The 27,843-nt window shown below is 39.9% G+C and overlaps 1 protein-coding gene across 5 annotated transcripts in view; it reads left to right on the top strand.

The window, feature by feature from the left end:
* LOC101006310 (cAMP-regulated phosphoprotein 19) overlaps positions 1 to 25,577 on the top strand; it is a 36,665-nt gene extending 11,088 nt beyond the window's left edge. Inside the window, exons 1-4 of one of the 5 annotated variants that reach the window (XM_009210195.4) lie at positions 3,342 to 3,442; positions 3,678 to 3,732; positions 15,544 to 15,666; positions 20,740 to 25,577. In XM_009210195.4, coding sequence (XP_009208459.1) covers positions 3,688 to 3,732; positions 15,544 to 15,666; positions 20,740 to 20,910 — 339 coding nt within the window. In that variant the 5' untranslated portion in view covers positions 3,342 to 3,442; positions 3,678 to 3,687 and the 3' untranslated portion in view covers positions 20,911 to 25,577. Of the gene's footprint in view, positions 1 to 3,341; positions 3,447 to 3,677; positions 3,733 to 15,543; positions 15,667 to 20,739 lie in introns of those variants that run through there. The other 4 variants (XM_009210196.4, XM_003900952.5, XM_009210194.4 and 1 more) reach the window with 4 other exon arrangements.
* The last annotated feature ends 2,266 nt before the right edge of the window (positions 25,578 to 27,843 follow it).

Raw genomic sequence — 27,843 nt, 5'->3', positions numbered from 1 at the left:
TTGACATGCTTTCCTCACTAAGCTTAATCATTTCCAGCTTTTAAAAAATTTTTAATCTATTTATTTGTTTATTTAGAGATCAGGTTATGAGACTGGCTAATTTTTGTATTTTTGGTAGAGATGAAGTTTACCATATTGCCAAGGCTGGTTTCAAACTCCTGGACTCAAGCAATCCACCAGCCCCAGCCTCTCAAAATGCCGGGATTACAGGCATGAGCCACCGCACCTGGCCATTTCTAGCCTTTGATTTAAAGGAAGAGATATGCAACTCTTCCTTTCACTTGAACACTGAGAGGCCATTGTAGGGTTACTATTTGGCCTAATTTCAATATCGTTGTGTCTCAGGAGGGGATAGGGAGGCCCAAGGAGAGACAGACAGGGGAATGCTGGTTGGTGGAGCAGTCAGAGCATACACATTTGTCGGTTAAGTTCACTGTCTTATTTGGGAGTGGTTTGTGGTACTCCCCCAAAATTACAATAGTAATATCAAAGATAACTGATCACAGATCACTATAATACATGTAATAATAATGAAAAAGTTTGAAATATTGCAAGAATTACCCAAATGTTACACACAGACACAAAGTGAGCCCATGGTGTTGAAGAAATGGTGCCTATAGAGGCTGGAGGCAGGGTTGCCAGAAACCTTCAATTTGTGAAAAACGCAGTATCTAGAAGTACAATAAAATGAAGCCACAAAAAAGAAGGTATCCCTAGATGGCAGTTGAAACTATGAATGTCCAGTGGGCCCAGTGGCTCAAGTCTGTAATCCCAGCACTTTGGGAGGCTGAGGCAGGCGGAGCACTTGAGGCCAGGAGTTTGAGACCAGCCTGGCCAAGAAAGCAACACCCCGTCTTTACAAATTATTATTAGTAGTATTATTTGAGACAGTTTCGCTCTTGTCGCCCAGGCTGGAGTGCAGTGATGTGATCTCAGCTCACTGCAACCTCCGCTTCCTAAGTTTGAGCAATTCTACAACCAGCTAATTTTTGTATTTTTAGTAGAGACAGGGTTTTACCATGTTGGCCAGGCTGGTCTCGAACCCCTGACCTCACGTGATCCACCCACCTCAGCCTCCCAAAGTGCTGGGATTACAGGTGTGAGCCACCACACCTGGCCTACAATTACTAAAAATACAAAAATTAGGCAGGCATGGTGGCATGTGCTTGTGGTCCCAGCTACTTGGGAAGCTGAGGCAGGAGAATCACTTGAACCTAGGAGGCAGATTACAGTGAGCTGAGATCGTGCCACTGCACCCCAGCCTGGGTGGCAGAGTGACACTTTGTCTCAAAAAAGAAAAAAAGCTATGAAGGTGGAAGTTATTTCCTGGAGGCTGTATAAACCTAGAAGAGAAGGGGATCCAAGTACAGAACTGTTAGAATCCTCCCATTAAGAGGCAGGTTAAGATGCAACAGGGAGGTCAAGTAGGAGGAAATCCATGAGACAATAGTATCCTGGAGATCAAGAGAAGAGAGTTTTGAGAAACAGGGTGCTGGGGACCAGTGTGCAGTTTTACACATTAAGGTTCATAATGATGCAGAGTGGTGTTAGTTGGGAAAGAATGACTTTCCAGGCAGTCCTCATAGTGGAGCGTTGCCCATGGTGAATTCTCCATTTGACCAAAGTCTGCCCTCCAGAAATTCAAACTTCCCCTCCTGCGAGTGTCACTATCAGAAACAGATTCTTTTTATCCAAGGTCACATAGCCAATTAAAAAAAAAGACCAGGTGTGGTGGCTCACACCTATAATCCCAGCACTTTGGGAGGCCAAGGCGGGTGGATCACTTGAGGCCAGGAGTTCGAGACCAGCCTGAACAACACGGCGAAACCCTGTCTCTACTAAAAATACAAAAAATTATCTGGGTGTGATAGTGGGCAACTGTAATCCCAGCTACTTGGGAGGCTGAGGCAGAATTGCTCGAACCCAGGAGGCAGAGGTTGCAGTGAGCCGAGATTGCACCATTGCACTCCAGCCTGGGTGATCTGTCTGAAAAAGAAAAAGAAAAAAAAAACCTTTTTTTTTTTCTTTTTGTAGAGACAGAGATTCGCCATGTTGGCCAGGCTGGTCTTGAACTCCTGAGCTCAAGTGATTTGCCCACCTTGGCCTCCCAAAGCGCTGGGATTATGAGTGAGCCACTGTGCCTGGCCACAACAATTTTCTTGAGGCTGCATTTCATCATAAGTGTATGTCTATCAGATTTTAACCTAAGTTCACAAATACATTGATATAGGACATATACTAGAATGCCAGTCAATTTATTAATAAAAATACAATTGTTAAATGCTCCAGTTGGCCTAACTAGTGCATTCTTCTTTCTCTCTGAAGTTCTGCTTAAGGGAAAGGCAAATTTTCAGTATATTACTTTGTGAGTATAGAATGAGAACAAATATGTCATTGATCTTATAGTTTCTCAGCTAGCCCAGCGTGAGACATTCTTAAGGGGTATCTTTGTCAAACAGTTGGCCTGTTGAACCATTTTACTTTCAATACTTCCTTGGCTGACAAACACCTTCCTTCGTTTCTCCAAAAGGAGTGCAATATTAACTCTTTTTGTTTTTCTAGTTGCAATTCTAGTGCAATTCTTCCTGTCTGAGATTCTACATCCTGGTTGAGTTTCGATGGTTTCCAAACTTATCCAAATTGCATTCATTTTCTGTGCTTTTTTACTAGTGTAACTCTTTGAGGGCAATCTTATTTCCAAGTTTCTGAAGGACATTTTGTTGGAACCGACAAACATTGACAGTAAATTCAGATATCAAGTAGAATGAGGATTCAATATGAAGCCGCAGGACTTGGCAAAGGAAAGTGTCACTGGGGGAGCTCAATGCTAGCAGTTTGGGTAAGCTTGTGGGAGTGGACCCCCTGGGAGTGGACAAATGAATCTGAATTCCTTCGTTAGGTATCTTGGAAGTGCTGGACCCTCAGAGTAAAATATAAATAATTACAGACGAGATCCCTGCCCTGGTGTGGCTTATCTGAGCAGGAAAGGTGACCTAAAGTCACGACAATTGTCTAATGATACAGTTCGTGTTGTTGAGGAACTGTACAGAGCTGTGACGGCCTTTAAGAGGTGGCCTAGTGTAGAGGTTTAGGAAGGAAAGGTTCTGAGGCGGAGACGTAGGACTGGAGATGTGAAGGCGTGGCAGAATGGAGGAAGGAGCTTTGGCGTGCCCAAAAGACAGCCTGTGTGGCTACAGAGCGGAGAGCGAGGAGAACGGAACTAGGCGAGGCTGGTTAAATAGAAAGAGTAAAATAAAAAGCTCCTAGAACGAGGGGGCCAGAGTGAGCAGGAAAGGGCGGGGAGAGGCGGTTCCATTTAGAAACTACAATTCCCAGGAAGCATTAGGCAGCCACAGACGGATGTGAGGTGAGGCGGGAGCGGCGACCTTTGAAGGAAAAAAGGAAGTGTTTGAACAACAGCGAGCGGGAGAAGCGGGGTCAAGTAGGTAGGGGCGCGGTGCTGGAGGGGCAGGCGGGCTCCGGCGTGCGAGGGCCTTGGCCAGCGGAGCGCTTCGCGGCTCCGTGTCGTCATAAGGCGGCGGCCATTTTTGCGGGCGGAGGCGGCCCGGCGGGCGCTGGGAGAGTTGGGCCGGGCGGCGGGCGGGCCTGAGGCGGCAGGCTGCCGGGTGGCCTCGGCCACCGGCTAATCGCATCTTTTCCCGGCGTCTCGTCTGCAGAGGGAGCACTATGTCTGCGGAAGTCCCCGAGGCAGCCTCCGCGGAGGAGCAGAAGGTGAGTGCGCGGGGCGTGGGGCGTGGGCCCTGGGCCCTGGGCCCTGGGCCCTGGCCGGGTCCGGGTCTGGCGGGCGGCCTGCTCCCGCCGGGCGGAGGGGCGCGCCCTGCATGCGGGGCGGAGGCGCAAGAGGCCGAGGCTCCTGCGCCCCACCTTTGGCTTCCCGCAGTCACTGGCTGGCTGGTGCGCCGACGAACTGGGAGTTCCAGCGTGCCCCGCGTTTACTCCGAATCGTGCCTTTTCTAACACCTCCGTGGGTCGCGGTGTTCCTCAGTCACTTACATTTACGCGAGCGCCCGGGACGCAGTCTGGGCGTAGAGCCTAAAGTTTTTTTGTGAGCGTCAGTTTGCTTAGGAAGTTTGATTTTTTTCTCTGAAGAACTCTCCAACTACTTGTATTGTAAGCGTGCGGTTTACGCTAAAGGCAGCCTCGTGTGCGGGCCGCGATGTGGGCCGGGCTTGGTATTTCAGGGCCAACCCTTGTAACCATGGTCAGTGGGTACAGTCCGCCTTCAGTGCCTTCACCTGTAAAGGCGGAATCCTGGTGCTTGCCTCCCACGGCGGGGCGAGGCCTAGAGGAGGTGAATCACCTGCAGTGTTCAGCGCAGTCTGTGCTGGAAAAGGTTGCAGTCAATGGGACTCAGATATGGTACTCGACTAAAAATCGAAAGGGTGGAATTTTAAAATTTTACTCACGAAATTAATCAGGGTTTTATTGGAAACATAGGAATATTTTTTAAACGCACTTGTGTCTTCCTGATGTAGGGGAATAGGCCAGGAGTGTCAGTGTGGTTCAAATTATGAATATCAAGACTTTCTATTTATCTAGGCTAGTGTTTGTCTCTCCCATTGTAATTATTTCCACCGCCCTGCTCTCCTAGGTAGGTGTGACTGGCCGAGAAGTGAGAAAGGGCCGAGGTATCCTGTTTCCTAAATTGTTTATCAACAATTTTTCTTACAAATCAGGTTGTGTTGTCGTTAAATACGATTTTGGTCTACTGCTTGACCTTCGTGCGGGTTTCTGCTTAATGTTGCGCTTATGTCCTAATTAAGTTGGGAATTGGATTAGTGTTCTAAGGCCATTCCATATGTTCTTAAAATTGTGTTAACTTCTCTTGAGTTGGGGGCTTCTGTTAGGATGTTAAAGTAATTGAAAAGCGAGAAAATAACATATAGCATAGGTAAAAGTCCAAGTTACCACATGATTTGAGAATATCCAGTGGAAAATAGATATTTTTGCACATTACCAAAAAAATGAATTTGGGGGGCAAAAAATACAAATATTAAAGATTGCAATCTTAAAAAGAGTATTAAGTATCACCTGCTTATTGTAAAAATACTTGTTGTGTTCATTATTGCTTGAAATTTAGGAACCCTAAAAAATAAGTCCCTCTCTGTGGTGTTTTGCCTTAAACACTGACATCAAACTTAGCATTAACTTCTGGTGCACAGTAGTGTGCTGTGTAATTTTCTTTGATAAGTTCTGTTAGTGTGTTGCCAAGTATGCAGTGTTGATTTCTAGAGTGTAAATACTTCTACTTGGAAAAGCCTAATGTATCTTTTAACAATACTAAGGGTAGCTTGAACGTTTTCTCTTATTGATTGTCTACATTAAACATTTATTTAAGGTGCTTTGGTTTTAGCTGCTGTCATTAAAATCAACCAAAGTGTGTTAGGAATATAATGTTCCTTCTTAAATACAGGATTGACTGTAAATGCTAAGTGCCTGTGGCATGGATAGTGTCCCTAACCATGAAGAAAATGTGCACAGTCACTTCTGTGTTCCTGTGGGCCAAATCACCTGTTTCTTCTATTTGGAAGATCAGTTCGATGACCTAAAAAATTGAGTTATTGTCTGTGTACCCAATTGACCTTCCACTTAAAGCCAAAGTATTCAGCTAAAAATACCTTTATAGTTTACTGGTAGATTGCCTATTGCCTATTGCCTCTAAAGAATTAAGGTAGATAGCTGGGCCTTGCGTGGAGTAAAAGCTAAGTCACTTTCTCTATCTTGAGTGGTGTGTGCTCCCTTGGTAAGAGAAGAAAACCAGATAGATTCCTATCTTGTGTTAGGATACAATTAAATATGTACAAACATAAAAAATAAGTATAAACTCTTATCTCTCAACTTGTGTAGCACTCTAAAACTAAAACAGCCAGGCGTGGTGGCTCTTGCCTATAATTCTGGCACTTTCGGAGGCTGAGGCAGGAGGATTGCTTGATGCCAGGAGTTTGAGACCAGCCTGGTCAACAGAGTAAGATTCTGTCTCTATGAAAAATAAAAATAGGACCAGCCCGGTGGCTCACGCCTGTAATCCCAACACTTTGGGAGGCCGAGAGGGGCGGATTACAAGGTCAGGAGATTGAGACCATCCTGGCCAACACGGTGAAACCCCGTCTCTATTAAAAATACAAAAATTAGCTGGTCGTGGTGGCGGGCGCCTGTAATCCCAGCTACTCGGGAGGCTGAGGCAGGAGAATGGCGTGAACCTGGGTAGCGGAGTTTGCAGTGAGCCGAGATCGCGCCACTGCACTCCAGCCTGGGCGACAGAGCAAGACTCTGTCTCAAAAAAAAAAAAATTAATTAAATTAAATTAAAAATAAAAATAAAAATTAGCCAGGTGTGGTGGCATGCCTGTAGTCCCAGCTACTGGGGAGGCTGAGGTGCAAGGATCACTTGAGACCAGGAGTTCGAGGCTACAGTGAGCTGCTTTAAAAATATTTTTTAAAAATTTAAAAGGCCTGTGCTGTGGCCCACACCTGTAATCCCAGCTACTCAGAAGACTGAGGCACAAGAATTGCTTGAACCCAGGAGGCAGAGGTTGAAGTGAGTTGAGATCATACCACTGTACTCCAGCCTGTGCAACGGAACAAGATTCTGTGTCAATAAATAAATAAATAAAATAAAATTTGGCCGGGCACGGTGACTCACACCTGTAATCCCAGCACTTTGGGAGGCCGAGGCTGGCGGATCATGAGGTCAGGAGTTCAAGAACACCCTGGCCAATATGGTAAAACCCCATCTCTACTAAAAAATACAAAAATTATCCAGGTGTGGTGGCGCACACCTGTAGTTCCAGCTACTCTGGAGGCTAAGGCAGGAGAATGGCTTGAACCTGGAAGGTGGAGGTTGCAGTGAGTGGAGATTGTGCCACTGCACTCCAGCCTGGGCGACAGAGTGAGACTCTGTCTCAAAAAAATAAAATAAAATTTAAAACAGATTAAATACAAGCAAAGCCAGTCTAAATTTTTGATTGTGTGCTTGGTATTTTGCTGAAATTAAATTTCCAATGTATTTGGAATATGACAGCAATTGTTAAAAGTTAAGGGATTTTTTGAGTTTGTCAAGTAAACACTCCCCTAGGCCATGTGGTGGCTCAGTTCCCCCTTTAAGAGTAAGCTATGAGGTCACTGAGTTTCCAGAGTCATAGATACAATCGCATTTTAAGTTCAGCTCTATTCTTGTCTCATTTTCTTGGACAGTTGGAGTAACCTACTGAGTCTTGGTGCAAGAAAGCTCAGATGCAGAACCCACATAGCACTATTTAGATGCAACATGGTGATTCAGATGCCGCAGAATATGCTTATATTTGTGTTTAAGATAACCACTGAAGTGAAAACAGACATTTAGAAGTTTTGAGCACAGAGCTCATGAATCTGTCAACAGTAAGCTAAGGCATGTGTACTAGTCCTGGAGGGGAGAAGAGGCAAGTGGGAACTTAAAACAGATAATTCTGGCCCTGCAAGGTGGCTCGTGCCTGTAGTCCCAGCACTTTGGGAGGCCAAGGTGGGAAGATCGCTTGAGGCCAGGAGTTTGAGACCAGCCTGGGCAACATAGAAAAACCCCATCTCTAAAATATAATAATAAATCTACACCTGTAGTCCCACCTACTCCAGAGGCTGAGGGGAGGATCATTTGACCTCCGGGAGGTCAAAACCACAGTGAGCTTTGATGGCGCCACTGGGTGACCAAGGGAGACCCTGTCTAAAAAAAAAAAAAAGATGGTAATTTTAATTGCACTGTGAGCAGCTTTTGCTTAGGGACCCTGGTTTGTATATCTGCTCTCTCACAGCACTCAACATTGTGCTTGACATTATTTACAAAATGGTTGAATGGATTTTTCTCAGAACTTTTCTGTTGAAACCTTTGCCGACGTACTATTTCAAAACAAATGACAATGCTAGTACCACAGAGAAGAATAGACCATGGTAAGATGAAAACCTTAGCTTAGACCCACTTAAGATCTCTTGAACGAAACTACAGGGATGTGTGTATATATTTTTTCGTTTGTGTTGTGGCCTTAATTTTTTTTTTTTTAAGATCTCAATAGCAGGTTTTCTAGAGGTTGTAAGACTCACCAAACTAACATGTCTTGGAAAGGATACCTACAGTAAAGCTGTCAATGAAATTGTCAGGTAAAAGATACAGGTTGGTGCCTTTATGAGTGGTAGAAGAGGAATTTATCTAAATTATTTTAATATATCAACTATAAAGAGATATAAATTGTTTTCCGATGCTTCCAGTATTTTAAAAATAGGAGTTCATATTGGTATTTTCAGGGGCTCTTTTGACACTACTTTTGGTTACCTAAAGGCTCAAGAATATTTTTGTTATGTTTGAGACAGGGTCTTGCTCTGTCACCCAGGCTGGAGTGCAGTGGCACAATGATAGCATATTGCAGCCTTGAACTCCTGGGCTCACCTAGCCCCCTACCTCAGCCTCTGAGTAGCTGGGGCTGCAGGTGTGAGCCACCGCCACATCCATGTTTTCTGTTTCTATTCAGAGTGAACACAGCATGCACCCTTGGTCTTTGCAACTATCGATTCCTAACAATCTGGAGGTAAACGTCAGAAAAGTTTTTAAATGTTTCTCTTAGCTGTCTTAGCAGTTTGCTACACAGCAGTTTGTTAGGATTGCTTCTTTTGTTTGTGCAAGACTTTAATACTTAACAACTTCTAATCTTGAAGCTGTGTTTTACTATAACAAAATATTAAAGATGAGCTGATGGTGAAATTCTCAAGTGTGGAGAAAGTTTCTTAGCTTTATAGCTTTATGGAAACAAGTACATTGTATTTTTTCATTCAGATGAATGAACTTTTATTGAACGTTCATTAAATGCTAGACACTGGGCAAGCAAGGACTTAATAGAATGACAACAGTAATTTTCCATAGAGCTTGATACGGTATTGGTACCTTCCTGGCAATATCCCAAAGGATTTGTTGGCTTTCATTAATCCTTTCAGTTATTCATCAATCAGTGCATCGGTGAACATACTGCTGAGCAGATAGAGGAGAATTTGCTTAGAGTGATCAGATTTTTATTGCTGGTGTTGCTGTATAACTCTCCTGTGCCGAAGGCTGAAAAGTAGTATCAGTCATTGAGACATAATTATGCTCAGTGTATAATGGACTACAAAATAATCCTTAGTTATTTGAATGTCCTTTTTACGTGTATGTATTTATAACTTATACCCCACCTATTCACAGAAAGAATTTCTGATGTATTTCAGTTGTACGTTTCAGAAAAATGCACATGCCAAGACAATAACTATTATTAAAAATACTGTCCTTAAGGTTTTAGTTTTTGTTTTGGATACATCGTATACATGTATCTGTGTGTAAACATATATCTGTGTTACCATATCCTGGGGTTCCTCTCCCAACTTGTAGACAATAGCCAGAAGTTCAGAATTCTGCCTTCTCCGGACCCCATTATCAATTTAGAAGCTACTTACCTAAGTAAATCCACTTACATTACAGCATCTATTTTTAAAATGTAGTAAAATTGCTGTGTAACACAAAGGCTTCTTGGAGACTAAAACTTCAAAACCAGATTTGAATTATAAAAAATACTTCTTCACGGTGGCTCACACCTGTAATCCCAGCACTTTGGGAGGCGGAGGCAGGTGGATCACGAGGTCAGGAGTTCAAGACCAGCCTGGGCGAGATGATGAAACCCCATCTGTACTAAAAATACAAAAATTAGCCAGGCGCGGTGGTGGGTACCTGTAATCCCAGCTACTTGGGAGGCTGAGGCAGGAGAATCGGCTGAGGCAGGAGAATCGCTTGAACTCGACACGGGGAGGGGTGGAGGTTGCAGTGAACCAAGATCATGCCACCACCGCACTCCAGCCTGGGCAACAGAGTGAGACTCTGTCTTAAAAAAAAAAAACAACAACAACAAAAAGAAAACTTCTTAAACTTGTCATCCCCACCCCCTTTATTGGCCCTTTCTATTGTATCTTTTTCATTAATTTCTGCTTTTTATTTCTCCATTTTCTTTGGGCTCCTTTCTTTGTCTAACTTCTTAAATTGGATGCGTAGCTCATTGAGATTTAGCTTTCTTCTCTGATATAAGCCCTTGAGGGATACTTGCTATATCCCACAAGTTTTGGTATGTGTAGGGTTTTGTTTGTTTGTTTTTAAAGAAACAGGGTCTCGCTCTGTCTCCCAGGGTAGGTTTAAGTGACCCTCCCACCTCAGCCTCCCAAGCAGCCAGGACTATAGGCATATAAGCATCTACTACGACACCTGCCTAATTAAAAAAATTTTTTTGTAAAGGCCAAGGTCTTACTGTATTGCCAGGTAGGTCTAGAACTCCTATTTTTTAAAATACTCATGCTTTCTTTTTTAACCAGGAGTTATGTAGAAGTATGTTTTTAATTTCTAAATATTAAGAGATTTATAATTTTTTTATTTTTACTGACTTTAATGAATTGCAGTCATACATGGTGGTCTGGAAGAAAATAGTTAAGATTTGCTTTATGGCCTAGTATAAGTCAGTTTTTCCATTTGTGCTTGTGGAAGAATATGCATTCCCTAATTGTTAGGTGTAAAATTAAAATCAAGTATCTGAACTACTTTATCTTTTATAGCTATCAATAAGTAAGGAGGGTGTGTTGAATTCCATAGTGTCAGTTGCTCCCTATAGTTCTGTCAATTTTTGCTTTATATATTTTCAGGCCATTTTATTAGTGGCACAGTCCAGCACAGTGGCTCACGCCTGCAGTCCCAGCACTTTGGGAGGCCAAGGCAGGAGGATTGCTTGAGGCCAGGAGTTCTAGACTAGCCTGGGCAACATAGTAAGACCATGTATCTTAAAAAAAAAAAAAAAAGAAAATGTAGGTGCACTGCGCTAGCTCTGTTTTGGTAAGGATTTGCCTGGTATGTCACCACCATCACCTACCCCTCAGTCTTTTTTACTTTCAACCTATGTCCTGGTTTAGATTTTTTTAAAATGTGTACTCCACAAGTGGTTAGATTTTTTTTTTTTTCTTTAATTCAGCTACTGGATTTAAATGGACAGTTTATTGCTTCAGTATGGTTATCGTGGTTATTCACATATTGGGATTTGTTTCTCCTTACCTTTGGCTTCTTTTTGGTATTTAAATTTTTTTTAACTTTTCTTCCTTTCTTGCTCTCCCCAACACTCCTTTTTATTTCTGCTACTTAATTGGTTCTCGTTCAAGTTTTTCATGCATTCCTAACTAAACAAGATGTAAAAATTAAGATTATAAGCCCTATTCTAAATTATACAGGACCATAGAACACTTAAACTAAAAATATGGTACTGTTATAAAGTATTTTTTTTCCTTTTTTACCTCTACATGATAAAGACATTAAAATTACAATATTGACTTATCAGTATATGTATATATATACCAATTTCTTTCTTTAGTAATAGTCATTTCTGTCCTTTATCCCTTACATCCTAACCTGTTTAACCCAAAGTTTGACTAGTTTATGATTTAATCTTTTTGTGATTCTTTTTGGAAAAAATAAGCAAGTAACTATTTGCTTATCTCCCCTTTGTTTTCGTTCTAGCTTAAGTAAATGTTTAGGAATTCCCTTGAGGTCCAGAAACATGGAGTCCCATCAAATTATATTCTATTTTGCATTTTTGAACATGACTGGATGGATAAATCACTTATTTTACCTGCTTTTATCAGTGTCCTGTTGGGAGACAGGAGCAGAAACCACTTTGCATGTTTTAAAAAGGAAGGAATATGGTTTTTAGGGAATAAGGTTACGCATTAGAAGGAATAGAGGAACAAAAGAGAGGAAGATGATGTTTCCAGAGGTAAGGATTACAGAAAGCCTTTGACCCTGCAAGGATGAGTACTGTTCAGAGTCCATGATCGTCTGCTCCCATTGTCATGTAGCTGCTACTAGAGCCCCTGTTTATCTGCGATATGTCCCTCTGTAGGAGCTCACAGGGGCGACTGCTGTCTGCTATTGGTGGTGGCATCACCAGGAGCAGAATGGATTCTTTCTTCTCTCATGCCTTTTAATCTGGCATAGATGCCATTGACAGAACCTAATAGAAACTTAGTAACTGTCAGAATATTAATGCATGTCCAAGCACTTGAACTAACTTATCATTAAGGTCCTAGAACTACCTACCTCTGTAGAATGTTTCTGTAGGATTCATGAAAAGTATTGTGGATGTCTTAATGGTGTTTACCACATCAAAAAATCTAGACTAGGTCATCTTTTCCCCTTTTGGTGTTAAATCCAACTGAAATTCTGAATCCAGTTAGGAAGTTGCAGCTAGCAGGGGCTTTCAGTTGTGCTATGTATTTGGCAAGAATGTTCAAGAAGACATACTATAAATTCATTCTAAATATAAATGATATTTGCAGCTCATAGATGCTGTTTTGCCCAAAACATTTTTTAATTTAATTGAGCATGCTTAATATGATATATCAATGTATTCCTTATTAAGAAAACAAGGGAATGCAGCTGGACCCAGTGGCTTGCGCCTGTGATCCAGCACTTTGGGAGGCCAAGGCGGGCAGATCAGCTGGGGTCAGGAGTTCAAGATCAGCCTGGCCAACATGGCAAAAAAAAAAAAAAAGAAGAAAGAGAAAATAAGGGAATGCCAGGATTGTGTAAAAGGTATTTTCCTTTATATGTCAAATGGAGGAAACCTGCAGAAACACTGGAAACTAGAGTAAGTTGCTACCTACATACAATTTTCCTTTGAAAAGTTTTTAGGAAATCAGGGAACTGTTAGACTTGGAGAACTATTTCAAATCAAAGGAAGAAGTGGAGAGGTCTCATTTCCTAGGCTCAAGAAAGCTGAATTTTTATTGGAAATGTAGGACTCCAGTAACACCCTTAATTTGAAGGTGCAGGGACTAAAAGGTGACAATTAGCTTGGGGTCCTTTTCAGCCAGTATTATTTGAAGCCAGCTGTGCAGGGAAACCCAAGAGTAGGCCTCTCCTCCCACATCACTTCTAAACCGCAGCGCGGAGAACACCCTTGGGCTGCAGTAGGTGTCTGCAGTGAGGGCTGAGCCACAGTGAAGCTGTGCAGCGACTCAGCCCGCCTTCCTACATTAAACTCGGTAATCTTACATTTATGTTTATTTCTCTGGCTTTTGTGATGAATATGGTGCGGTCATATCTTACATGGGGTTAGGTTCTAATGTTAGTAAGGGAAAAAAAATCACATATAACTAAAATCACCCTTGACAAAATTCTAGAGAAGGCATAATCATATTGGAGACTGCCCCATCAATTCTCAGTTGAGCAGGTAGTCACTTTTATGTACAGTGTTTGAACAGATGGCTAGATGGCTAGGGTGATTCTTACGTTGAGTGCTAGCTGAGGTAATGGGCTTGTGTTGTACGGGCTGAGATTTTAAACACTACAATGATGATGTACTTATGCTCTGCAAGATACCCAACGAGAGACTAACGTGGGAATGGCAGGTTGCATCACATACCTCACACTTTACGTCTCTAGGGCATACCCTTCTTGAATGGAATGACTGGTAGACTCACCACTACTATTTAAATTCTCTATTTCTGGCTGAGTGCACATAATTGAATGTCGTGCATGTCAAGTGAGTGAATGATGTGGCCACTGTAAAGAGATAACATAAATGGATGAATCTGCAGCATAAAAAGAGGCTCCACAGAAAACAGTATTTGAGAGCAGCAGCTTTTTTCTCAAAATTCTCCAAGACTGAAAAAGAGAAGATCTAACAACAAATGAAGAAGCAGTTCAGGATGAAATACTGATAATACATAAAATGAATGAAGCTGATTATAAAACATGTATGAGAGCTGGACGTGGTGGTGCATGCCTATAATCCCAGCACATTGGGAGGCTAAGGTGAGAGGATAGCTTTGAGGCCAGGAGTTCAAAACCAGCCTGGACAATATAGCCTGACCTGTAATTTTTCCCCCTGTGGGTACAAAGGGAAGGGAAACAGGATCTTCATCTCTATTTTTTTTAATGTATGAATATAATAATATATGCCAAAATTTTATAAAGTATTTTTTTCCAATTCTTAGATAGGTAAATGGTTTGCTTTGACTATTCCTAAGTAACCTAGAAGGCTCAGGATAGGCAGATGTATGTGATTTGCTGATTTAATGTGCAGAAATGAGTCCATTACTTAGAAAATGTGCCTTGCCAGCTGCCCGGTTTGTCTATCTCAAGACAGCTCGCTCTTTCTCTCTCTCTCTCTCTCTCTCTCTCTCTCTCTCTCTCCCCCTCCCCCCCCTTTTCTCCCCCCCTTTTCTTTTCTTTTCTTTTCTTTTCTTTTCTTTTTTTACCTTTCCTGTTTTGTTTTGAGACAGGGTCTCACTGTCACCCAGGCTAGAGTGCAGTGGTGTGATCATGACTCACTGCAGCCTCAACCTCCCGGGCTTAAGCAGTCATTTTGCCTCAGCCTTTTGAGTAGCTGGGACCACAGACACATGCCAATGGCCTGGCTAATTTTTAAACTTTTCTACAAAGATTGGGTTTTGTCCATATTGCAGGCTGGTCTTGAACTACTGGCCTCAAGCGATCCGCCCACGGCTCCCCAAGTGTTGGGATCACAGGAGTGAGCCACCGTGCCCAGCCTGTTTTTCTTGATTCATTCTTCTGCAGTACTTGCCATGAAGTAATAAACACTCCTTCCCTATAAAATATAGCACTTTGAAAGAAAGCAGAATAAATCAAAACTGTTGTTCAAAGTGAATAGACTGAAGAATTGATAGTTCTGACAGGAAACAGGTTTTTGATATATTAAAGAATAGGATGTTTGACATGAACAGTTTGTCATTTTAAACATGGGGGAGAGTTAGGCAGTGATATACATAGATGTGAGGATTGACAAAAACTGATGTTTCTCTTCTTTAAAAATACCAGGATGGGCCAGGCATGGTGGGTCATGCCTATAATCCTATGACTTTGGGAGGTCGAGGCAGGATTGTTTGAGCCCAGGAGTTCAAGACCAGCCTAGGCAATATAGCAAGACCCCATCTCTATTATTTAAAATAATAAAAATATTAAAAATTTATTACAAAAAGAAACAAATCAGAATCATCTGTATTCAAGAAAAATGTACTGATGAGTAGGCTGCTGTTAATTTTTAGTAAAGAATCTCAGTAACTTCAAATCATATATAATTTTAGATAAATAGAAAAAAATCCTGTATATTTTAACAGTATTAGGATGATTCTCTAAATATAGGCAAAGAACTGAAGAGTTCCATAGAAGGTGACTAACTATAAATGTATTATACATGACTGGAAAAGTAATGGCAAGCAAGACTTCAGAGCTGAGCTATCTTGATATTTTTATCCAGTGTGTGGGGTGTTACACATGCATCACAGCTATAATAGAGCTATCACATGGATCTTCTGAAAAACAAGATAGAGATGTTTTAAAGGCTTCTGGGTTTGATTTCTTAGTCAGAAGCTGTGGTACTTGGCATTTAACAACTAGAATTCAGAATCCAGATTTTTAAAGGTGAATTATTTTAAATAACTGAGTTGTAATAGAGAAGTAATTTATTTGAAATTATTTTAGGAAATGGAAGATAAAGTGACTAGTCCAGAGAAAGCAGAAGAAGCAAAATTAAAAGCAAGATATCCTCATCTGGGACAAAAGCCTGGAGGTTCAGATTTCTTAAGGAAACGTTTGCAGAAAGGGGTAAGTTCTCATGGGTAATTTCCAAATACTTAAGCCCTACGAACTCAGTATGCTGACAGATTGTGAAATGAATATCTGTGCATATAGCGTTGTACTTTATCAGGTATGTACATGTATGTATATGTATCTGTAATGGGTTTTTCCAATATTTTGCAGTTTATAAATAAGCATTATGAGAATGTACCACTCTTTAGCATTTTTAATAATAAACTATTTAAAGCATGTAGAAATAGTGCAGATATAACAGAACCCATGTACCCCTTCCCAGATTTAATGTTTATATTTTGCCATGTTGGTTTCAGTTTTATCTTTCTTAAGAAAGAAAATGTTGTAGATATAGTTGAAACCTGCCCTATATGTAAATATGAGCCCTTTCCCTTATCTCTCCAAAAGCAACCACTATCCAGAAGCTGGTGTTTATCCTTCTGTCCATATTTTGAAATTTACATCTTTTTTGCAGATGATTCCCACACAACATTCAAAAGCTTAAAATACTTATTTGGATGAAATGATCACTTATAAAAGCACAGCTGTCTCCTTTATGTAATATGTTTCACAGTCAGATTTACTCTAATACAATTTAAACATTTTCGTTTTCATAGTTCAAATTACTGAAGATATTATTTTCAAATTCTTGCCATGTTTTTTGTGAGGTAGATACCATTTTTTCTCAATAACGAGATTGAGATAATGTTGACCTGTTTGTTCCCTAAGAGTATTGTCCTGTGACCCCTTCCTTTGCCATAAAAAATTAGTTCCATCTTCAGCTTAAGCATATTCAAATTATTTACTATACAGGGAAGGATGAAATATTACTTACGGAAGAGAATTGTTGAATGAGATGCTAAATCATGTTTCTCCTTAAATACATTCATATACTGGTATTGGCTGCTTGCTTAAAAAACATGTGTGTGTGTATTAGCTCTAGTTACATATGGATTGTTTTAAAGTGGCAAAAAATAGAATGGTATTTTTAATCTTACATAAAAGAATAACATTCAGAGCTTTGAAATAGTAGGATGACAAGAAATAATTACACCAAATTTATAAAGATGTAAAACTCCTGTACCATGAAATATACAATCAAGTAGGGAAGTTATTACGAAAATGATAGTTAATATCTAAAATACATACAAAAACTTTTAAATATACAAAAGGGAACTTTTAAGTATACAAGAAAAACACTTAAGGTGCTCCTGGATAAAGGATTTTAACAGGAAATACAATAAACAGAAAAATGTTTATACATTATAGAAAATCAATGAAATGCAAATTACATCATAGTATTTATATAACTAAATTACAAAAATGTTTAAAATAATACCTGTTGCTAAGGTTGAAGTTGAATGAAACTAATACGCTCTTTGTTGTGTTTAAACATTAAAAATTATTACTCGTTTCAGAACGGGGTATGGATTAAGGTTTATAAAAATGTTCTTCAAATCAATAATGTCTTATTAAATCTAAGGGTATAATTCAGTACAAGGAAAAAGTCTTCCAACTTGGAAGATCCTCCTTATAGCTTATAACTATAATTAGTAGCAGCACCCCACTATTCAACAGCAGAGAAATGATTAAATAAGTTGAAGTCAGTAAAATAGAGTATTATGTGGTTATTTTAGAACATAAAGATCATAATGTATGGGATAAATAGAAAAAGTAGAATGACAGCTGTGTTTTTAGTTATGAGATAAATTAATCTTTGGCTATTAAATTATTTTGACTTGATTATTAATGTTTAGGAAGTGTTTTCTTTGCTCATCTCCAGCATAACCTTGACTAATAGGCTTTCTTCCAGTATTTGGGCAGTTGTCATTTTAATTTTTCTCTAGCTTCAATTATTTATTACTTTTTAAGTATCTTTAAGTCAGATTTCATATACATTGTATCTTGGAGTTGGTGTTGTAGATATAAATAGTTGAGAATGAAGAAAATGCCACTGAATCAAGAAATAAGTAGATAGAAATTGAGAAGTGAGCTCTTTAATGATTCTGTATTATAACAGAATGTCAGTGAATAAGTTCTTTATATGAAGTTTTGATTTTTTTAAAACTCTGGATCACAGGGTCTGGGTTTTAATTTTCCTCTGTCACTAGTTAGCAAACTTGACAAATTACCTTAGTATCTTTAAGTAGCTTCTTAATTTGAGAAGGTTTGATTAGATATGATGATGATTATAATAGGTCTCTTCCTGTGTTGTACTCATTAATGTTATTATGAGGTTAATGTTATTATTAGGCTTTTAACAATATGACCATGTATGCATGACTACATAGATAATCAGAACTGGGAGGGATAATAGAAGCTGTGTAGCCCATTTTTACACTTTTTATTTCTTTTTGTTTTTTGTTTTGTTTTTTCATATTTGTAGGGGTTGTGAAGTCCCAAGAAAAGAGAGCATCCAGTTGTAAGAAACATGGCTTTAAAGTTGAACATTATCAGTTTAGGTGATGACTTAGTGTCAGTGTAGTTGTAAATGCCAATGTAAGTATGGCCTGTAAATTTGGGTGAGAGAAGGCTTTTATAAGATTGTCATCTAGATCATAATTAATTTTTAAATGTTTTCGTTACAAACTCATGAAATTTAGAGATTGTTAAAGACAGCTGATATGATCATCATTGTTATCTGTGGATCCCAGTTTGAGAAACATTAATTTAGTTCACTTCTCTATCTTAAAGCATTAACTTCTTTCTCTGACATCTTTGTTGTATTATTGTCTTAGCTGAATCTCTGTTTGATTATTTGCTGCCTTTTGCAGTAAACTTTTCCTTTTTAGGCAATTCTAATTGTCAAGCATTGATTTTAGTTTTATCTCTAGTCACACTAAATTTAATTCCTTTCCCCCAAACAGAGTAGCCTAATCTACAGTTAAATGAGATCCCTTGTGATGAACTTTTGCTTAATCTACAGTTAAATGAGATCCCTTGTGATGAACTTTTGCTTACTGTAAAATTACTCACTTTAGAAACTGGGTTTATTACATTGGGGGGAAATCTGCCTAAAATTTACATGTGTGTTAAATTTCTCAGTATGTACTCTTGACGAAATAAGAAATTTGGCAGGCTGCTTTGTTCTCCTCTAGAGGCTACAAAATTCAGAAGTAGCTTTTTAATATAATACAGTGCATCAAAATTCTGAGGTTTTTCTGTCTGCTTGTTTTAAAACATACAGAAGTGAAGCTGCAGAAAGCTTTAGCTAGGCCTGGTCCAGGGTTCCTTGTTACTGTTCTGTATGGTACATATACAGTAATATATTAAAGCAGTTTCTATCCTTAGGCCTTTGGGCCACAGGCCAGGTCTGGCTTATCAAAGAATGGTGGAGGAAAGCAGCCAATGAGACTTTCCTCAGGCCACTCAACAGTCTTATACTAAGCTGTGAGTTCCCAGCTATTTTGTTTTATCACATGAAATATCCCTGAAGATATTAGCATAAGATTCCATAAATATTATGTTTTTTTCCCCTTCACCCTTTGTCCAAGCCCTTGTTTCATACCTGGATTATTTCCTTGGCCAACCCAAGACTGAGATTAGAGTCCCCTTCTTTGAGCACCATATAGCACTGTTTGTACTTAAGGCAGTTTTGTGATCGTTGATTTACTTGACTGTTGTCCCATCTTTGTATCTGACTCTAGCTCTCACATAGTGCCTCACGTGTAGCAGGCACTCAGTAAAGGTGGGCTCAGCATGATAGGTGTTAGTCAGAACCCAGGCAGATTTATGTTTTCACTCTGGAAGTCAAGTAGATTCGTTGTATTAAGGTTGATATTTAGCTCTCATCACAATTTGCATGTTAGTGGTAAAGGGCAACTAAAAAAAGCAGTTGTCATACTTCGTGTCTCTATGTGAAAAATGGAGGAGGTATGGAGTAGGGATGTGCATTTTAAGTAGTAATTTCTAGTGAGTTTATTTCTTTCATTACTCTAATATTTATATTTTTACCTTAATTTTTGGTGAACTGCTCTAGTTCAAATAAATATGATTAAATTCTTGCAGAAACACTTGCTCTAAATGACAGAAAACCAGAAACTATAAGTAATAGTTTTAATAACTGTAATTATGGGGGAGGTGAGTTTGTTTTTGAGACAGTCTTGCTCTGTCACCCAGGCTAGAGTGCAGTGGCACAATCTCAGCTCTCTGCAACCTCCACACCCCGGTGGGTTCAAGCGATTCTCATGTCTCAGCCTCCGGAGTAGCTGGGATTACTGGCACACGCCACCACAACTAATTTTTGTATTTTTAGTAGAGTTGAGGTTTCACCATGTTGGCCGGGCTGGTTTCAAACTCCTGACCTCTGACCTCAAGTGATCCACTCGCCTTAGCCTCCCAAAGTGCTGGGATAACAGGCATGAGCCACCATGCCCAGCCAAATTATGTGTTTTATTTATAAAATAATTTAAGCAAGTGTTTCAACCTGGTTGTTCCATTAATAAATGAAAGGTTTTTATTTCACTGAGTCTGGGACTTCCCAAATAGCTTAATATTATATTAGTCTTGATCGTTCTTTATTAGAACCAGAATGGTTTAAGAAAGCCTGAAGGGGGAGGTTCTTTTTTTTGTTTGTTTTTGTTTTTGGTTTTTTTTTTTTGAGACAGTCTCACTCTGTTGCCGAGGCTGGATGGAGTACGGTGGGGTAATCTCAGCTCACTGCAGCCTCCACCTCCCAGGTTCATGTGACTCTCATGCCTCAACCTCTGGAGTAGCTGGAATTACAGGTGTGCGCCACCACACCCAGCTAATTTTTGTGGGGGTTTTTTTGTTTTTTTTTTTTAGTAGAAACGGGGTTTTTCCATATTGGCCAGGCTGGCCTGGAACTCCTGACCTCAAGTGGTTCGCCTGCCTTGGCCTCCCAAAGTGTTGGGATTTCAAGAATGAGCCACTGTGCCTGGTCTGAAGGGGGGCTTCTCAGCTGTTGACTTATGCTGGAACTCAGTACAGAGACTATTTCGTCTAATTAATATTCCTGTTTAAATTTTTTTAGACCAACCTTATACTGACAGTATGGGGTTGCATCGACATCTTAAATCAGTAATTGCTAAGCTCTAATCTGAATTGTTCTTTGTTTTTTACTTATAGCAAAAATATTTTGATTCTGGGGATTACAACATGGCTAAAGCAAAAATGAAGAACAAGCAACTTCCTGCTGCAGCTCCAGATAAGACGGAGGTCACTGGTGACCACATTCCCACTCCACAGGACCTTCCTCAACGGAAACCATCCCTTGTTGCTAGCAAGCTGGCTGGCTGATTAAAAGGCTGAACTGCATGAATCTGCTAATTCCCATTATTTCTCCTTAATATGTTACTTATCTACTTTTTATTTCCTTTCATTCACTAAGTAATTTGAGACTGACAGCTTTGCAGGTAGCAGTAGTGTGTGCTGCTATTGTAGAATATACATGTGTAGAGTTTTTGATTAGTTTAACAGTGCACTGGTGAAGAGGACATGTTAGAGCAACATAAGTAAACTACTTGAAAAAAATTGTATATATTACCTAACTCCTAGTGTAGTACTGGTTCTAACAAGTAACAAGCAAGTTTTAAAATTTTAATGTTTTGGCTTTCATTACTTCATCTTAATTATAGCTTTGTATGTTACTCTTATTTAATATAATCTCTATTGTATTGATTTCTTCTGTATTTACCTTTTGGATTTTGTAAAACAGAAGTTTAAGACCACAAGTTAGAAGAAAGGTCACATGTTTCAAACACAACTAGATGGGGCTCTGAAAGATTTGTATCTCTGTGCTTGAACTTGAATGGCCTTAAACCTGTTTCAGCTTTAACAGTAGAATTTTACTTGGGCAATATTTGCCCATTCTGGTGTAACTTATGTGACTCTAGTGCTTAACAGCTGCCATTGAAGCTAATAATTCAGTTCTGTAGAGTTAGAATACCTTTTGTTGTTGAAGATGTGAATGAAGTATGCATGTGCATTGACTGTTGAATTCACTTTTGTGCCATTTTTGTAAATACAGTAGTTTTGCACAACCTCTCACAAATGTCTGTATTAATTTCACATACTTAAAAAGTAGATAATGTGCCAACCAGAAGCACAAGAGTTCCTACACAAAACTCTGTAAATCATTATAGCTTTTGTATAATGAGTAGTTTACAATCTCGGGCTTATAGAATACCAAACTGAAATCTTAGTTCAATCTGCCATAGACTTAAGCTTTTCATTTGTTACTAATATCCATGACATTCAGTGGCCTTGTGCAAATACGATATGTTGCTTAGGCATATCTTTTGTCCTATGCAGAACCTTTCATTTTGATTTTTATGAAAGTTGCAATTCATGTAATTTATATGAACTTTTTAAATGTAGAAACTTTTTACTTCCGCACTCAATTTTGGAGACACTAGAGTAAAAGGCTTCAGTACTCTGCATTCCATGCCCCCTGCTACCTGTTTTTTCCCCCTTTGTTCTTTGACTCAAATGGTATTGAGCTGTTTGTTGTATATGGAAGCATAGGTGTCTATATCCTTACTCTTTTATATAACACAATAATGGCATTTTCCTTCTAATTTCTCAGTTGTTAACCTCTCTCTTTTTTTTTTAAGATAGGGTCTTGCTGTGTCACCTCAGCTCTAGTGCAGTACTGCAATCATAGCTCACTGCAACCTTACTCCTAGGCTCAAGTTAACTATTCTTGATCCTGTATTATTACTAATATTCTACAATTGTTTAAATAAAAGGAACTTCATAATGAAACAGTTCGGAATACTGGCTCAAGAACCTATGTCAAAATGAGCTGAATTTTGGTAAATTATTTTAGGAATTATGACAAGCTAATTGAATTAGGCTTTTGACAATGAGAGTAATTTACATGACAGGTAAAACTCCTATTAAAAATGTTTAGATATTTGCTTCTGTAGATGTCACTTTAGTAAAATACCAATTTAGTTTTACTTGTGGCTTATCTAGTAAGACCTTAACAGACTTTATTGGGACAAGTTTACTGCTCTTGTAGGAGCTCCTCTCACAAGTAGTTGTAATGCTGTAGCATGATACTCAGGATCAGCAGCTTGAGATGTTACTGTTTTTCTCTTCGTCTTCGACTTGCAGAGAGCCTCCCCTTTTTGGATCCAGGCATCTTTTCTGAATCCTGGTTCCATCAGTATACCTGCTCTCCTATGATCCCAAATCATACTCAATGGTGCCTCGAACATAGCACCTTCGGTTAAAGGCTGCCTAGTGCTCTGAGGAAAGCTTGCTGATTATCTTCCTTGCTGATTATCTTCACCCCAAAAGGCAGAAGAGCAACACAGTCACTCCTGTGCTCATTTGTAATTGTAAAGATCAGCTATATATATATTTGTAACGAGAGCAAGTATATACTCATTATAGGATCAATTTAAGAAGTTTAAAATATCCCAGAGTAGAATTTCTATATCTAGTCTTTTGGTTTTTTCATGAATATTTGCAAGTAATTACCATTAAATTCACACATGAAAGACTAATCTGAAAGATCAGACAGACCGTGTTATTCCTGACCATGATAGAACTGCTCCTGTGGTTTGGGACAAGTAACAAAACAACTGCTTGAGTTTTGTTTGTAAAATACACTATTAATATTTGACCTACCTCAAAACGTATTGAGGATCTGTGAAATGCTAAGTGCCCAAAATAAAATATTGCTGATTGTCTTTTTATTAAAAGTAAATTTCCTCATTAAGCCAACCTGCCTTCTGTAAGTCACAGTGCTTAAATCTCAGGACTTTTCATTAGGAGAGACCTGTCGTTACGGATTTGTAGATATAATTGCTTAGCCTCCATTATTGGTGCTTGGGTTAGAGAGGTTTTAGATTTTTCGGTTTTTTTGTTCTGCCTCAAAGCTCAGTTTATTGAAGACATTTGTAAGCTACTGTGTCACCACTTCAATCAAGATTCTGACTAGTGAGCTTAATTGTCCATTTCTTCTTATTTCAAAGTTACAGTCTGAGAAATGGCTAATCTTAATAACTGTCCTATCATAAATTAATGTTGGAATAAACTGAAGTTGATGATAAATACTTCGTGAAAACTCAAGTCTGAAATAAATTACTTGTTTTATGTCCAATAGCTACTACATTTGATAGAACAGTTTTGAGGAACATTTCATTCTTGAACGCAACATCTGACATGGTTCTCAGCAAATTGGAATAGTAAGGATTATTGGGTTGTTTTGATGAGTGGAAGCAGCATGTTTGTAGCATACAAGTTATTCAATAATCTTGTGCTGATGACCTAAAAATATGTCTTAACCGTCAAGGAAAGCCTGGTGAAACCTTTACTTGTTACTACTTCAACAGTTGGAATTAGTTGCTCTTTTTACTTGATGAAACAAAACTATACCTCTGAATATTTATGGATACTTTTTACTAAATCAGGTTTGTGTTCTTAATCCAAATTACTAAAGTTTTATGGAAGCTGAAATGTAATACAGTAGTATCCCCTTATCTGCAAGAGATACATTCCAAGACCCCTAGTGGATGCCTGAAACCTCAGATAGTACTGAACCCTTTATCGACTATGTTTTTCAATCTGACAACCAAGGTGGCTACTAAGCGACTAAGGGGCAGGTAGTATACAGTGTGGATAAGCAGGACAAAGGGATGATTCACATCCCAGGCAGGACAGAGCAAGAGATCATGAGATTTCATTACTCGGGATGACTTGTGATTTATTTTATTCTTTTCTGAGATGGAGTCTCACTCTGTTGCCTAGGCTGGAGTACATTGGTGCAATCTCAGCTCACTGCAACCTCCACCTCCTGAGTTCAAGCAATTCTCCTGCCTCAGTCTCCTAAGTAGCTGGGATTACAGGCGCCTGCTACCATGCCCAGCTAATTTTTGTATTTTTAGCAGAGATGGGGTTTCACCATGTTGGCCAGGCTGGTCTCGAACTCCTGACCTCAGGTGATCCACCCGCCTTGGCCTCCCAAAGTGCTGGGATTATAGGCATGTGCCACAGTGCCCAGCCAGCTTGTGATTTAATACATGAATTGTTTATTTCTGGAATTTTCCACATATTTTTGGACCAAGGTTGCCTCGGGTAACTACAGAAAGTGAAATTGCAGATAAAGGGGATTACTGCTCCTGTGCTCTAAAATTGGTGTTTGGGTGATCAGGAGCACGTAGCCAATGGGAAGAGCACTTCTGAGTGATACCTAAAGCAGTTTCTTTGGTGGCCTTTTCACATTCTCCAATGTTCAAGCATATTTTCCACTTTCCATTTTCTCTTTCACCTCATTTTGCCTCGCCATCCCCCATCCCTGCTTATTTCTTAAGCCCATCGATGGCACTCATTAAATTGTGTTTAGGGCTAATGAATCATTGTTCCTTAATATTGTTTTCAATATGCCACAATTTAGGACACATTTAAAATTTTCTAGAACAATAACCTAATCAATATTGACTAATTTGAGCCACATTCCCAACTCAAACTCAGCACACACTGCCAGTCTTCCCCAATATCTCCTTTCAATTCCCCATCACACCTTATAAAGTTGGAATCAAAGATATCTCATTCTGTCATTGTTAATCTAAGAATAAAAACAGTGACTTGAATACAGTTTTACTAAGTTTCAACCTTCTAAGTAGGTAGGCCTCTAGGTATTCTGCAGATCACTGGTGGTCTTGATAGCTATTAATATATGTTTGTATTATGTTATTTTTCAACTAAATCGCAGTCGAAAAAAACATTTAATATTATGCCCTTGGATCTATTACTGCATCACTAGCACTTGTGATGCAGTCGGACACTTCGCCTGTACTGAAAGGGCCAAGAGTAAATGCCTTGTTTTGTTTTTTTGTTTTGTTTTTTGTTAAACATGTCTATAGAGTTGGCAGTTAATGCTGAATTTGTCAAATACCCCTTCCAAAATTATACTTGTATTTAAAAAATAAATGGATCTACCTAATTTCTATTGATTTAATTTGCAGTTTTGTCTTATTAAAGTGGTATGTTTTTCTGTGTATTTTTTCTGAAGTTGATCTGTCTACATTTCAGCTATTACTGTATGCAGAAAGAAATTGACTTGTAATCTTTGATTTTTTTTTTTTTTTTGCATTTGTAAGGGCTTTGTACTTAAGGTAGGATTAAATGTTTGCAGATTGTGAGTCTTTCATCTTATTTGTAAAACATTACAGAGGAGGGGCTTCAACTTGGCTGACTAGAGACATCTGGTACTCAGCTCCTCCACAGAGAGCCACAATAGTGAGGAGATAACACCTCAGCCAGATCATTCAAGAGAGAACTTAGGAATTAAACAGAGAAAGGACAGGAAACACTTAAGGGAGGAGAGGGAAGCAAGGCAGCCTACTGGGCCAGGATCTTCTGGGGGCCTGGAAAGGTTAGAGTGACTCCCAGAAGTCCACATTCTCACCAGACTCCTGCATCCTAGCCTCAGGAAAGCCTCTAGACCCTCGCAGACCCCAAGACTAACATAGGGAGCTGCCTGGAGACCACAAAAGATCACTGCTCCAGAGAGAGAGCTTACACTATCTCCCCACCCAAAGCCCTAAGCAGCTACAGCAAGGCAGCATATTGAGAGCTTAGCCCCCACCAAATTGCATCCTGCCGAGAGGCCCTACAGCCCTTGCATCTCCACATCTCTAGAACCTCATTGATGTTCACCACCCAATAGCCACCACCACAGCTGGCTGCTCCCTACAGGGCTGAAGTGCCCAGCCATTGGCAAAGACCTTGCTGCCCCAGTAGTAGAGGTGGCACGCATTTTCGTGTGCCCCGAGGACAAACTCCACTGCCTGCGGTGGCCTGATGCAGGCTGCTGCAACCAGGGCCGATGCACGAGTGAAGCGCAGGCTCATAGTCTCCTGGGTGTGGCTGCTGCAACTGAAAACAACCTTGCCCTCTACAGTATCAGAGCTGCAGTGTAGCCACTGCCCCGCCACCACCACCACAAGCATCCTGCTATAAGCCTGAGGATCACCCTTCCCCTGCCTGCCACAGTCAGCACCTGCACACACCACTAGGAGGCTTGAGAACAGGTCCACTCAGCCTGGCTCCACATCCTGTGTCCAAGCATGCCATTCAGGGACCTGGGGACTGCCCAGCTGAGTCCACCATTGTTGACATCTGAGGACTCCTGGGGGCCTGATGTCAGTCCTGTTGAACCTGCTGCTACCACCACAGTGGGCACCCACCTAATATGCCACCTGTGGGCCTGGGGACTGGCCCAACCCAGCCCATTGCATCAGCTGCCAACACCAGCTCATGATATACAAAACAACCAGAAATAATAAAATCACAGAAATAAGCTCTCATGTATAATAATATTGTAAATGGATTACAGCTTTCCAGTTAAGAGGTAAAGTGGCTGAATGGATTCAAAATCATGACCCAACTATATGCTACCTACAAGAAACTCATCTCACTTGTAATGACACATGTAAGACTGAAAGTAAAGAGATGGAAAAAGATATTTCCATGCAAATGGAGACCAAAAGCATGCAGGAGTAGCTATATTTAATCAGATTTTAAAAAAATGTAAGTCAAAAATGGTAAGGAGAGAAGCACATTATAAAATGATAAAATGATCAGTTTTATCAGGATATAACAATTCTAAACATATTCACTCAACATTGGAGCACCGATTAATAAAGCAAGCATTATCAGATCTAAAGAGAAAGACACTAATGCAATCACAGTGGAGACTGCAACACTGCATTTTCAGCATTAGACAGGACATTTTAAAACTGCATTTAAATTACAGGTTAGGTTTGGTGGCTCACTCCTGTAATCCCAGCACTTCAGGAGGCCAAGGCAGGTGGATCACTTAAGGTCAGGAGTTTGAGACCAGCCTGGCCAACATGGTGAAACCCCATTTCTGCTAAGAATACAAAAATGAGCCTGACATGGTGGCATGCACCTGTAATCCCAGCTACTCAGGTGGCTGAGGCAGGGGAATCTCTTGAATTGGGGAGGCAGAGGTTGCAGTGAGCTGAGCTCATGCCAATACACTCCAGCCTGGGTAACAGAGTGAGACTCTATCTCAAAAAAAAATAAAAATAAAAACAAAAAGCTGCACGTAGACCAAATGGACCTAACAGACATTTACAGCACATTTTATCCAACAGTTACAAAATATATATTCCCATTAGCACACGGAACATTCTGCAGGATAGATCATATGTTATGACACAAAGCAAGTCACAACAAGTTTTTAAAAATCAA

Source organism: Papio anubis, unplaced genomic scaffold (assembly GCF_008728515.1).
Source record: "Papio anubis isolate 15944 unplaced genomic scaffold, Panubis1.0 scaffold71, whole genome shotgun sequence".
Classification (NCBI taxonomy): domain Eukaryota; kingdom Metazoa; phylum Chordata; class Mammalia; order Primates; family Cercopithecidae; genus Papio; species Papio anubis.
This window is presented reverse-complemented; position numbering and strand designations above follow the sequence as displayed.